This window comes from Antechinus flavipes, chromosome 5, assembly GCF_016432865.1.
Source record: "Antechinus flavipes isolate AdamAnt ecotype Samford, QLD, Australia chromosome 5, AdamAnt_v2, whole genome shotgun sequence".
Classification (NCBI taxonomy): domain Eukaryota; kingdom Metazoa; phylum Chordata; class Mammalia; order Dasyuromorphia; family Dasyuridae; genus Antechinus; species Antechinus flavipes.
Window position 1 is genome coordinate 286,512,417 of NC_067402.1, and position 14,316 is coordinate 286,526,732.

General features: G+C 45.1%; 1 protein-coding gene across 4 annotated transcripts in view; it reads right to left on the minus strand.

The window, feature by feature from the left end:
* The window catches only part of CSNK1E (casein kinase 1 epsilon), a 54,563-nt gene that overhangs the window by 7,543 nt on the left and 32,704 nt on the right, over positions 1 to 14,316 (minus strand). For 3 of the 4 annotated variants that reach the window (XM_051961942.1, XM_051961944.1, XM_051961943.1), the window contains exons 5-7: positions 11,753 to 11,981; positions 8,541 to 8,711; positions 5,249 to 5,397 (exon numbers count right to left, since the gene is read on the minus strand). In XM_051961942.1, the coding sequence (XP_051817902.1) occupies positions 5,249 to 5,397; positions 8,541 to 8,711; positions 11,753 to 11,981 (549 nt within the window). Of the gene's footprint in view, positions 1 to 276; positions 4,423 to 4,532; positions 4,613 to 5,248; positions 5,398 to 8,540; positions 8,712 to 11,752; positions 11,982 to 14,316 lie in introns of those variants that run through there. The other variant, XM_051961945.1, reaches the window with a different exon arrangement.

Below are 14,316 nucleotides of genomic sequence, written 5' to 3' on the forward strand. Positions count from 1 at the left end.
CTCACTGCCAGCCCCGCTCCCCCATGCTGGGAATCCCAGCAAAACCTCAATCAAAGGAAGCATTTTAGAGATATCCGGAACGGTCTTTCTGCTCCTCCCACACAACACCCCATCTTCATCTAGGCCTTGGAATCCATCATCCTCCATGTCTGGAAGGCCCTCCTTCTGCCCTGTAGAATCTTTTCCCTAGGCCTACCATCTCCTCATGAGATTTTTCCTGAGCCCCTCCTAGTTGTTAGTTATGTCTCCCTCTTTCTCTCTCTTATTTTTTTCTAATTCTTTTTTTTTTTTTTTTTTTTTTGGCTGAGGCAATTGGGATTAAGTGACTTGCCCAGGGTCACACAGATATGAAGTGTTAAGTGTCCCAGGACAGATTTGAACTCAGGTTCTCCTGATTTCAGGGCTGGTGCTCTATCCACTATGCCACCTAGCTACCCCTGCTCTCTCTCTCTAATGATCTTGTATTAATTCTGTATTGTTCTGTATTCTCCAGAGAGAAAGTAAAGTCTTTGAGGACAGAAACCGCTTTTTCTTTTTAATTCCCGATGCTTAGCATAACATCTACACATAGTAGGTGCTTAATAAATGCTTATTGATTGGTACCATCAGGTCTTGATTTACTGGGGAAAGGAATGAAAGAACTTTGGATCCTTGCAGAGGATCACCGAGGATCCCTGATCCCTAAACGGGACAACCAGACAAGAAATGTCAAGGAACATCCTGTCTCTCTTTTGTCATTCTCTAAACTTCCTTTCTTCTTCCACCCTCTTATCGATAAAATACCCTTTTCACGCCTCTTCCTAGCTTCTGAAAGGGCTCAAATAAGCAGATAAAGTCCTATTAGCAGTGACTCAGGGGATTACTGATTTGACAGCTGCTAATGCAGGAGCGATAAGAAGTAACCAGAAAGGGTTAGTCCAAGATAAATGGAGAAGCAATTTAAAAAATTCTCCCCCAGGGGCAGCTAGGTGGTGCAGTGGAGAGAGCACCAGCCCTGAAGTCATCTACCCTCAGATGCTTAACACTTCCTGGCTGTGTGTCCCTAGGCAAGTCACTTAACCCCAATTGCCTCAGCCCCCCCAAAAAAAAAAATTTAATCTCCCCCAACAGGAGCAAGATTCAGACAATACTCATCAACCTGCCCCCCCTCAGTTTTCACTTCTCAAAAATCCCATCTAGAGTCAACAATTTAGGAAAGGCATGAGGTGGGGGTGTCCCGGACCAGGGCGGAGCACAGGCTAGACTAAAATACAACCCCCATATTTGGCAGGGAAGAGAATGGGAGAGGAGAGGAGCCTTGTTCTAGGTGACCCAGTTAAGAAATGGTATAAACAGGATTTAATCTAAATCCTTGGATTGCAAATCTGATTTTTTCCTGATAACCACACAGCCAATGGGGAAGGAGATCCCGAAATGAGGTGAGATGCATGGGGTGGGAAAGGGACCTCCCTCGGACCAAGCATTAGTCTCCCTTATCCCTCCTCAGGAAATGTCTGATCTTATCCCTGGGTGAAATCACGCTAGACACAGTTTGCACAGCACCAGCTCAAGAAGTCAAAAGATTCCTGGGGTTTCCAAACTCTCGAGTGGTTGGCGTCTGGCCACTTCAGAACTTGAGTCCAACGGTCTATTCTCCAGTCCAGACTGAGGTTGGAACTAAGCCTGGCTTCTTTTTCCAGCCTCAGGACAGAAAAAGAGGGAGGGAAAGAAGGAAGAAGAAAGGAAAGGGAAGAGGAGTCAAGAAATGGAAACCTGAAGTTTAAGAGACAGAGTCATGGAGAAAGATCCTGAAGGTTCCACGTGATGGCGTGATTATATCTATCTCTAACCTTCTGCTCTTTTCAAAATGGTGGGCCAAAATAGTGACATAGTAATTATGATAATAACAATGATGATAACAAGTAGCTTTTATAGAAGGTCGGCAAAGCGCTTTACGAATATTTGATTCTCACAACAACCCTGTGAGGGAGGTGCCATTATTATCCCCATTTTACAGATGAAGAAACTGAGGCAGAAGATTAGGTGATCCTGTCCTTCCTGACTCCAGATCCAGCTCTCTGTGTACTATGGAGACAGCTGCTTACAAGATCTTGACCCCTTTCCTTCTGGCACATCAAGAGGGATTAGCGGGTGAAGATGCAAGCTAAGGTTGTGTAGCACTCAGGACCAGGAAGGTGAGTGTCCTGCTGGATACTCTGCCTGATATAACTTATCGGGAGCTCCATTTTAGGAAGGATATTAAGAAGCTGGACCATGTACAAAGAAGGGCAAAGAGAATGATGGGAGAAACAGAGATCATGCCATAATCAAACATTTCTACTTTCCATCATCCCTTGTGGATGAGTACAGATGGATACAGAGGAACTGGGGATGCTCAGTTTGGAAAAGCGAGACTTTGATAGGGGAGACCTCAGAATCTTTTCATGATACATGAAAAAGGGATTAACTTTGCTCTGTTTTGCCCAAGAAAACAGACCTAGAATGGTTGGAGACTCCACCCACTTGGCCTTCAGCTCAATGAAAAACATCCTAACATTTAGAACAGCCCCAAAGTAGAATGGGCTTCTCTGATAGTGAGCTCTTCATTACAGCAGGTCTTCAGGCAAAAGCTGGACAACCATCCATCAGGGATGTTGCAGAAGGGTTCCATCGGTCCCTGGGTCTCGCACTTGACTTACTATCAATTTGTTTTCTAAAGATGTTCTTTCCCACATGGGGAGTCTTCCAAATCACTGTGTCGACAGCAGTGGAGGATCAGGAATCAGTTCAATCATGGCAGCCAAATCCAAAATAAAGCAGACACTTGTAGATGGCCCAGCCATGAAACCGCAACAGGAAAGTGGCCATGGAACAGTGAGTGTAAAAGGTTCCATCCACCTTCCCACCAAACTGAAGGCCTGACGTCATTTGATATCCCAATGACATAATGAGAAATGAGCCCCAGGGTGGAGTCCCTTCTAAGTCTCTTCAGCCTTCTTCAAAGTAGGCTTATTGGGGATCCCCTTCCCTCTTTCTTTAAAAGTATAGCCTCAAGAGGTGGTAGATGGGCTCCCCCTTCTTGGAAGTCTTCGATCCATCAAATATGTTAGGGCCATATTAACATTGTATGACCTTCCTTTGTCATATGCTTCCTTTGGGATACGCATTGGACTAAATGGCTGTTCTTAAATTCTGTGATTTCTAAGCATCTGTCCCAGAAGTCACGGCTCTTGCCGGGCTAAGCAGAGTCACAGCTGTTCACACCCTCCTTGAATGGCCAGGGCTGGTTTGGTACGATGTCCTGGCTGGAATTTCTCATGGTCTCTGAAAGGTAGCGATGTCTTGGGAATGACCAATGTGTAAATGACAAGGAAGGGAACATGGCGCGTGCACACACACCACACACACACACACACACACACACACAACTTTTCAGGAGAACTCCAGGTGCTTTCTAGGACCACGTCCCCTCGGTGGAAGAGATGGGCAATCAATACCCTCTCAAGAACCTCTAGTTTCTGGCCTGGAGGAGCCAATGAGACGACCACTATGAGAAGACCTGGAAAGTTTTATGTACATTTTAGAGACCCCACGGCGATACCCCCAAGTCCTGACTTCATCTTCTTCCCTAGCTCACCACATGGTGTTCATTTCCTACCCAGAATGACTTCAGTTGTCCCTCTGTTGGAAAAAAATAGCCGACTGGTAAGAGGAATGCCAGGCTGCTCCCCAGGCCTGGAGGGCAAAGTGAAAAATAGTCAGAACGAACCACAGATTTCTGAGTGTCCATCAGGGCAGTCTGCATACAGCAGGTGCTGGCTAAATGTTTGTTGGAATAAATTGAGAAGAAAAGAGGAGCTTGAGAAGTGGACCTCCCGGAAGGGATGGGTCGAGAGGTCACCAGCTAGGAGGGGACAGGAGACCTGCCCAGGACCCTTGGCATTGACGACATTAAGAGACAGTCACGGCCAGAAGAGTAAGGAAGAGGCCTTTTTAATGAGCTCAGATTCGGTACAGAGATCACCAGTAGGCCATTAAGATGGCTGTCTAGTCCCATCTGGCATCCCCCTTGGTACGCGGAGACTCGGGGTCAGCCCGGCTGTCCGGGCGGGTCAGAGTACCAGCTCGGGACGCCCTCCTAGAGACTCTCCAAGACAACTGGCCCACACCCCTTCTGCACTGCCACTACTGGGGCGGGGCCGGCCCGGGGCGTTCCTGGCTTGCTGTCTCCGTCACATTTTGGCCCCAGCCTGGGCCTTATCCACAGGTCCTGGTTTAGGAGACATTCTCAGCTCTGCACTCACGGTGCCTCCCTGAGGTCAGAACTGGGGCCTTGGGGTCCAGACCACGGGCCAGTGGCTAAGGTGGCCCAGTTCCTCCATCTGCTCAACCTCCTCCACCTGCTCGTCCGCCCGGCACGGGGTGCCCAGGGGCGTTGGGCACCTGGAAGGGGACAGAGCACAAAGCGGGGGAGCTCAGCTGCCTGGTACCGGGACGAGGCCGCTGAGAAATGATCGATAGAAGCCGAGGGGGCCGAGCCGGCCGCTCCTTACCAGTACATGGGCCGGCCGGAGGGACCTGGGTATGGGCTGACATCTTTCTCCAAAGAATGAGACTGTCCCGGGGTAGCTCCCTTTCCGGGAAGAGATTTAGAAGAGAGAAGACATGGGATTGGAAAATCCTAAATCGGCCCCACCCCGGCTAAGCGTCCCTACAGGCCCCTTCCAGCAAAGGCAAGACGGCCCCAGGCCAGGATGAGCAGCCCGAGGGATGGCGCGGCCTTCGCCCCAGCCCCGGGGGAAGGAAAGGCGGGATGGCCGCCCCCGGCGCCCTAGCTCTCGGCCGGGGAGGCTGGGGGAGGAGGGCCACGCGCAGGGCGGCGCGGGCAGCGGCGGGGAAGAGGAGGGAGAGCAGCAGGGCCGCGGTGAGGAAGGTGGTCAGGCAGCTACCAAGGAACCCCCACCCCCCCCAGCGAGAGGCCCGGAGGGGGTCGAAGGAGAGAAGCCAGCTCTTCAGTCCCCGGACTGCAGGAGGAGCCCGAGTCCGGCCCTCAGTTCCGCCTCCAGCCTGGCCCTGCTGACAGAGAAGCAGTTACCCCAGGGGGGGCCACTCCGCTGGCGGGGACGCGGGGACGGGTTGGGAAGGGATGCGCGCCCGGCCGGGCCGCTCCCGGAAGCACGCTGCCGCTCCGCCGCGCGCCTCGCACCTGCGGCCCACCTCCCACCTCTGCGGGCTGGCTCGGGAAGGGGGAGGCTGGGGGGTGACTCACGAATTTGAGCATGTTCCAGTCAAAGACATAATCGTAGGAGAAGCCTTGGCGGTGGAAGAGGTTCCGGAAGAGCTGCCTCAGGTACGAGTAATCGGGCTTGTCGTCAAACCGGAGAGAGCGGCAGAAGTTGAGGTACGTGGAGAATTCCGCTGAAAGAGGCCGGGAAGGGGGAGAAGCGGGGGACAGTGAGACGCTGCCGCCCAGCGACGCCTTCCCGTTCTGGGCCGCCCAAGGGCTTCCAAGTGCCCGCCACCCTCCTTTTTTCTAATGTTTTTCTCTTAAAAAAATTAGGTTATACATGTACATTCTTCTTTCCTCCCTCCCTTTCTTCCTTCCCTCCCTATCTCCCTTCTTTCCTTCCTTTCTTCCTCCCTCCTTCTCTCCTTCCTTTTTTCCTTTTCTTCCTCCCTCCTGCCTTTTCTCCTCTCCTTCCTCCCTCTTTCTTCCCTCCATCCCTTCCTTCCTTCCTTCCTTCTTTCCTTCCTCCCCTTCTTGCCTTCCTCCCCTCATTCCCTTCCTCTCTCCTTCTTTCTTCCCTTCCTCCTTTCCTTCTCTCCCTTCCTTTCTTTTTTCCTTTTTCCCCTCCCTTCCTTTCCTCCATTCCTTCCTTTGCTTCCTCCTTCCTTCCTTCTTTCCTCCCTCCCTCCCTTCCTCCCCTCTCCATTCCTTCCTTTCTTCCCTTCTTCCCTCTCCCCTCCATTCCTTCCTTCCCTCTCTCCTTCCTTCCTTCCCTCACTTCCTTCCTCTCTCCTTCTTTCCTTCCTTCCCTCCCTCCATCACTTCCTTCCTTTCTTTTTTCCTTTCCTCTTACCCTCCTTCCCTCTTCCCTTCCTCTTTCCCTCCCTCTCTTTTTTCCTTCCTTCCTTCCTTCTTTCCTTTATTCTTTTTTCAGCCTATTGTTGGATGACAAAAATCATAACAAAAGAAAAAACCACAAGGAAAAAAAAAACATAAGGAAAAAAGGTGAAAATAGTATGCTTCAATCTGTATTCATTCTCCATAGGTCTCTCTCTGGATGTGGATGGCATTTTCCATGTAAAGTTTATTGGAACTGCCTTGGATCACTGAATTGCTGAGAAGAGCCAAGTCCATACTAGTTGATTATCACAAAATCTCTTTATTGGATGCAATGTTTTCCTGGTTCTGCTTGCTTCACTTAGCATCAGTTCATGTAAATCTTGTCAGGCTAAAATCATTCCGTTGATCATTTCTTATAGAACATTAATATTCTATAAGATTCATATACTACAACTTATTCAGCCATTCCCCAACGGATGGGCATGCACTCAGTTTCCAGTTTCTAGCCATTACAAAAAGGGCTGCTACAAAATTTTTGCCCATGTGGGTCCCTTTCCATCCTTTATGATCTCTTCGGGATGCAAGCCCAATAGAGACACTGCTGGATCAAAGGTTTTGCCCAGTTTGATGCCCTTTGGGCCTAGTTCTAAATTGCTCTCCAGAATGGTTGAATCAGTTCACAGCTCTACCAACAATGTATTAGTGTCCCAGCCAAACTATTTTTTCTAAAAAATACTGTAATCTCTAAAATGGGGCAAGGGAGTTGTCTTGCCTCATAATACTACCCTTTCATTCATACAAACATCTTATTTGTATACAATTTTGTGTTATCTCTGCTGCCGTTAGATTATAAGTTTCTTTTGGTTCTTTGAGCCCTCAGTACCACACCCGGCATACAATTCTGTTGTTCAGTTATTTTCCATTAAGTCTGACTCTTCGTGATCCTATTTGGGATTTTCTTGGCAACAAGTATTTTGGACATTTTGGAGTATTTTGCCATTTCCTCCTCCGGCTCATTTTATAAATGAGAAAAATAAAGCAAACAGGGTGAAGTGACTTCCCCAGAGTCATAGAGCTAGAAATTGTCTGAGGCTGAATTTAACTTAGGTCCTCATTGTAGGGACTTAATAAATGCTTATTGAGTACTGACTGGTGAATGCTAATCTGGTTATCACTTCCCTTATAAGAAAAGAAAAAGCCTTGCCAGAACTATGAATAATGATCACTGCCACATTTGATCAGACTTAGACATATGTCTGAAGTAAAGTTGCCTGACTTAGCCTTAATATATTTCCTTTTTCATTACTGATTATTTTAATTATTTTTAAATGTTGAAATTAATATTTTAATATTTTTCAGTTCCAAATTCTCCCATTCCCTCTAGTCCCTCTCCTGTTCATTGAGAAGGCAATTTAATGAATTTTTAAATCGAATTTTTTATTTTACTGGTACAGACAATTTCTGGGAAGAAAACTATCCACTGCCACTGTAGAAGGACCCTGCTCAGCCAATTCTAGTCTTTTTTTTTTTTTTGCTAAAGTAATTGGGATCAAGTGACTTGTCCAAGGTCACATAGCTAGGAAGTATTAAGTGTCTGAGGCCAAATTTGAACTCAGATCCTCCTGACTTCAGGGCTGGTGCTCTATCCACTGTGCTACCTAGCTGCCCCTCCATTCTAGTCTTAAGAAGGTGCCTCTGTTCATGGACTTAGAGGCTCATAAATTGAACAATGAAAGCGATGTTAGCCTCTTTTTTATATGTATTTATTATATTCTCCATTTGAAAAACAAAACCTGCTCCTCACCTCCTGATAAAGAGATGATAGACTCAAGATGCAGAATGAGACCAACATTTTTATATATAACCAATGTAAAGATTTTTTTTTTGCTTGACTAGATATGTTTGTTAAAGAGATTATTCTTTCTTTTTCTTTTTCCAGTGGGGAGGAGATTGGGAGGGAGAGAAAATACATTTCCATTAATTAAAAAATAATTTTTTTTTAAATTATGTAAGATTCTTGTGAGTAGAAATTATCTTAGTATTTATACTTATATGCCCAGATCCTACTGTAATAAAGTAGAAGCTTAATAAATCTTGACTGATTTTTCTTCATAAAGTCTCTAGGACTGTTCTATTTGAGCTTAGGAACCTGGTCATCCAGGGTTTCCCTCTTCTATGTCCCTGAAAGACTAGGGACTACCGGTCCCTTCTTCATCACCTTGCCATTACTCAACCATGACAACTACAAACCTTTCATTGTCCTCAAGTTGGTGGCCTTGGGCCAAGCAGGAAGCTAGGCGGCTGTCAGCACCTTGGACAGCACCATAGATGTCTTATCTCCCTCTACACCTGTGTCTTTGGAGGGGAAGGTGGATGCAGGGGATGATCCACTTTTATCTTGTATCCCCAGCACCCAGCACAGTGCCAGGCCCGTGGCAATGGTTAAATAATGTCTGCTGATGGAATAATTGTTCTGGTTACTGGAGCTACTTACAAGGGTATCCTTTGCAAAGGACCTCAATGGGTGTGGACATTTTCTTCTCACTAATACGTTCATACTTCTGCCTCTTGGTGGCTGCTTTGAGGCCTTGCCAGGGCAGGGAGCCCAAATTGAAATACATGAGCACGTAACCCAAACTCTCCAGGTCATCACGGCGACTTTGCTCTGCAGGGGGAGAGAAGGAAGAGACAGTCAGGCACCAGCTCATAAAACAGGGAGCAAAGAGGGAAGACACCAGCAACCCCAGAGAGCAGAAGCCAACCGAGCAGCCATTTAAAATCTGTCATCCATATCTTTAACGGACCTATTCTTCCTTTTTTATGTATTCTTTGCTTGATATTAATGGTCTAATGATCATCTAATAAAGTTATTTCTTTTGTTACATCTCCCCTCCCAAATAAAATAAAATAAAATCCATCATCACAAAGAGGCAGTCTGGCTAGACTTGGATTTGAATAACATCTCAGATACTTTTTACTGGCTGAACAGAATATCCATGGACAAGGTCCAGCTTAACCTGGACACTCCATCCCTCATCTTCATTCCCTCCCGGAATCCTAAAATCTCAGGAAGAGGGACTTTAGGGGCCATCTGGTTCAATACAAGACTCCCCCTGAAGCCTCTGACTGGGTAGGACTGGGGAGAGTAACATAGGTCAACCTGCCTCTGTCTCCCACCTAGGGGCATTGCATTACAACACCAGCAGCAGCAGCCCTCAGTGGCGTTTGCTGAATGAATAAAGGAAGGCCAAAGGTTTCAGTACAGCTTGGGGCATTCTCATGTCCACTTCAGGCCCTCCTTTCCTCTTGCTTAGATTACTGCAATAGCCAAGTGATTGCCTTATTTTCAGTTTCTCTCTTCCATCGTTCTTATGCACAGGCCTTTCCTCTCATTCTCTTGCTCCAAAATTCTCAACAGTCCCCACTGCTTAATCTCATTGCCCAGACTCTTCAGCCTGATATTCAAGGCTCCTCCCCTAGTCTAGTCCTAACCTTCCAGCCTTAACCCATCCTGTTCTCTATACATATCCTGTGATGCAACCAAACTGGGCCACGCTATGTTCTCTGAACAAGCTCTGCCTTTTCCAACCCCGGCACCTTTGTTTATAATATATATATATATATGTCATATTATATTATATATACAATTGCCCCTGCCCCTAATCTAAGTATATCAAAATTCTACATCTCTCCTTCAAAGCTAAACACAGGGGCTAGCTTCGCCATGAAATCTTCCCTAATCCCCATCTGTGTAGTTACAAGGGATTTCTTCCTCCTTTGAATTTCTTCTTTTATGATGAGCATTATTTTATGACTCGTGTTGCAATTATCCTACAGTGCACCTAGGCTGTAAGTTCTGTGAAGGGCAGGTATGCCTTTGTGGCTTCCCCAGAACCAAGTATGGGGCTGCGGATGTAGTAGGTGCTTAACGAATATGAAAAAATTAATTTGGCTTGACTCTGAGTATTTATACTGAAGATATGGGTTTTTAGCTTTTCTTTTTTTCCCAATTGGGAGAAGCTGAAAGTGAAAGAAAACAAAATTTTGTCAAATGAAAAAAAATTAATTAGAAAAAATTAATGAATAATAAATTTAGCCTTTCAAGAAATCCCAGACCTCAGCTGTCTAGGCCTGGGAACAACAAATGTCAGGCCAGTAAAATGCAATGGATCTTGGTCTGGCTTCACTAATTATAGTCCAAGTTATGAAATATGGAGAGAAGTTGACAGGTGTATTAACTAATTATTAATTATTATTGACAAATTATTAAGGCAGAATCCTAATGTGTATCAGCTTGAAGGGGCAGGAAGCTCTCTAACTTCAGATTTTACTAGATTATATGCTCTATGAGTTTAGAGAATGTCTTAACGAAACTTCCATTTTTTCTAGAATTTAGTACAGTGTTCTGCACCAAATAGGCATAAATAGGCTTTTTAAATTAATTTAATCCAATCCCCTTATTTTACATCACCATCATCATCATAACTGTGTCTTCTGTTTTCAAATCTAGTGCTCTTTCCTCTCCACCCCCCAGCTCTTGTGATAAAAAAAGAACAGGGGTTCCATCATGAAAAGACCCTCATGTCCCAACTGTGTGATTCTGGGTAAGGCCCTTCTAGTCTCTTTTGTGGTGAGCACAGGCATAAGTGGGGTGAGCATACGATGCACTAGGTGACCTTGGGAACCCCTCCTCCCTCTAACCCAGGACCTTTATAACTTCTGGGACTGCCGGAAGGGCACTGGACCTGGATGAACTAATCAGTCTCTTCCTCTGTGAAATAACCAGATGGCTTCTGAGGACCCTTCCAGCCTTAGAGCCAGGATCCCACGATCTGTGATAGTGGACAAGTGACCCTAGTTTCCTTATCTGTCAAACAAAGGCCTCTGAAGGCCTTGCCTCGGCTCCAGTGAAGAGCATCTCTCAGCACAGGGACATCGGCGTCCTGAGCTGTCAGAGGACAGAAAGCCACTTGCATTCAGTATTATTTTAATGACTTTCTTTTTAAGATTGAGAAGGAGCATCCAGATCCATTTCAATAATCTCCTCCTACTCCATGACCAGAAATAATTCAGATAGTTTATACCTTGATTTTTGCCGAAATAGAAAAGCAGGTACTAATACTAAGACAAGAAACTTTCTCCTACTCTGGGTCAAGCCCAATTTCCGATCTCTCCCTCCCTTGCCTTCCTTGTCACCCCCAACACCCACAGTCATAATTTTACCCACACAGTCTAGTCTATTTCATTTCTAAGTTCTTTCCTTTTCATCTTTTTCAATGGATTTCAGATGAAAGCAGGCTTGGGACAAATGGTTAACCCTGCTGTTATTCTTTTTTAAAAATTATAGCTTGTTATTTTCAAAATATATAGAGAGAGACTGCTGTTATTCTTTTAAATTTAATGTTTTGTGGACTATTGCAAAGTAAGTAAATAACTTCCTTTTGTGATTGACTAAGAATACTGAGACTTAAGCCACTTCTCTTTAGGATCATTTAAAGCAGCCTCAGAACAATTCTAGTAGCATGGCGGGTGATAAGGATGACATATACATCATATTAACCACTGCTCTTTTTGTTGGTACTATAAATGGTACTGCTATAATGGGGGCTGGAGTCCATAGCCCCAGCTAAGAGTCCATGTGGATTTAGAGGACAATTACATCCATATTCAGTCCAGTTCTGGCTTCCCCCAGTTCATATCACTCACCAATGCCCAAGTGGGTGTTAATGGAAGCGTAGCGGGCAGTGCCAGTCAGATTTTTGTTTTCCCGGTAAGGGATATGCTGGTGGGTGCGAGCATCCCGGTATTTCTTGGCCAGGCCAAAATCAATGATGTACACCAGGTTTCCCTTCTTGCCCAGACCCATGAGGAAGTTGTCAGGTTTCACGTCCCGGTGGATGAAGTTCTTAGAGTGGATGTACTCAATGCGGCTGATCTGGGGAGGGAGGGAGACAAGGGTGAGAATAGTGAAGGCCCTGACCCCAAGAAGATGGAGAAGAGAAGGAAACTGGGCGTCAGTTGATATAAGACCAGGTCAGGGAAAGATCTGCTCCCAACATAGCTCTCCCTTCCTCTCATAACATTGTGATAGAATGCCTCCAGTATACAACATGTACTTCCTGCCTCTGGATCCTTGCTCAAGCTGTACCCTCTGTCTGGAATGTCCTCTTTCCTTTACTTTGTCAATTGGATTCTCCCTATTCAACCTGTCCAATTCAAATGCTAATTTCTCCAGGAAGCTTCATTACCTTCCTCTGCTAATAAGCTTTTCAGCCCTCACAGAGAAAGAAAGAAAGAAAGAAAGAAAGGGGGGGGGGGGAGGAAGGGAGGGAGAAATAGAGAAGAGGAGGGGGGGAGAAAAGAAGAGAAGGAAAAGAAGGAAAGTAGGAAGGAAGAAAGGAAGGAGGAAGAAGAAAAGAGAGAGAAAGAAAGAATGAATGAAAGGAAGGAAGGAAGAAAGAAAGTGAAGAAAGAAAAGGAAAGAAAGAAAGGAAAGAAAGAGAGAAAGAAAGGAAGGAAAGAAAGAAAGAAAGAAAGAAAGAGAAAAGAAGGAAGGAAGGAAAAGAAAAAGAAAGAAAGGAAGGAAAGAAAGAAAGAAAGAAAGGAAAGAAAGAAAAGAAGAAAGAAAGGAAGGAAGGAAGGGAAAAAAGAAAGAAAGAAAGAAAGGAAAGAAAGAAAAGAAAAGAAGGAAGGAAGGAAAAGAAAAAGAAAGAAAGGAAAGAAAGAAAGAAAGAAAGGAAGGAAGGAAGGAAAAGAAAAAAGAAAGGAAGGAAAAGAAAAAAAGAAAGAAAGAAAGAAAGAAAGAAAGAAAGAAAGAAAAGAAAGAAATCCTGCCTTCAAGGAGTTTACACTCTATTGGAGGAGACAAATGCGCACGCGCACACACACTCACACACACACAGAAACATGGAAATATATAATTATATATAAACATATACTTATATATAGTAATCTATAATTACTTATTTATATTTTCATCATTTATATTTATTGCTTACATTATTTTTCTATATTTTACATAAACACATACATACACTTATAGATGATATAAATACTGTTTTTCCTCATGAATATGTTTATTAATATTAATATATAAATATATTTCTAAAAGTAAGTGCAGTTAAATTATTAAAACTTCATATTGCTCTAAGACTTTTAGGACATTCTGTACAAAGGAAACACTCCAGATTCAGCACTTTATGCACCATGGTGCCCTCTAGCTGCCTCTTTAAGGTCTGCAAAGTGATTTGCACCACTCCTCCCAACAACCTTGTGGAGGAGGGAGGACTGGCGTTGTTGTTGTTATTGTTGACCCCTATGGGATATTCATGGCAAAGATGCTGCAGTGTTTGGCCATTTCCTTCTCCAATTCATTTTACAGATGAGGAAACTGAGGTAAACAGAGTGAAGTGACTTGACCACATAGCTAAGAAGTGTCTGAGCTGAATTTGAACTCAGGTCCTCCTGATTCTGGGTGTATTTAATATTTTGAAAATAAGGAAACTGAGCTCAGAGAGGGGGAGACCATCAGCCCAAGATGGCCCTAGTAGGAATACCTTCTCAGACCTCTGGTTTGTCCTGTGTTACCTCCCTCTCTGTAAGACAAAGAGACCTAGCCCAAGAACCAGGAAACCTCGTTCTAGTCTCTCAGCTTCATCATCATCATCATCATCATCATCATCATCATCATCATCACTGTTGTGCTTGTTAAAATCAGTAAAGTTCCTGTTCTGTCCCTCCCCCACCTGTGGGTATAGGGAATTCCTAGTAAAGAAATGATCTTCACCAATACAGATTAGAACCTGCTCGGCAACTCAATAATCCCGGAGGGCTTCCTAGCAGACCGAGAGATTGTGTAATTTGTCCAAGGTCACACAGCCGGACTCTTTCACAGGCAAGACTTGAACTGGAACTTCCTGCTTCCGAGACCAGCTCTCTACCCACCAGTGAGCCCCATAATCCCTCACTCTACCTTTAACCTCTTTGTGTTTCATTCCCCGCAGTGACTGCTCCAAAGCCAGGCTGCCAACGCCACGTACACATCTCATCCCGCCGAGGAGAAGAGACCATCCGATGGCAGCTTCCTCCCATCCTGTTTTCTCCTGAATGTCAGTCCCCAGAGATGGTTTTTTCCTATTATGTGCTAGATCCCAGCCCTCTCCTTCCCATCTTGTCCCTTTGTGCCTCTAGAACCAGCCATCTCTGTCTTTCTCTCATGCCTTTTCAGTTGCTCCCTTGCCACTGGGTTTTTTCTGTCTTTACACATACAC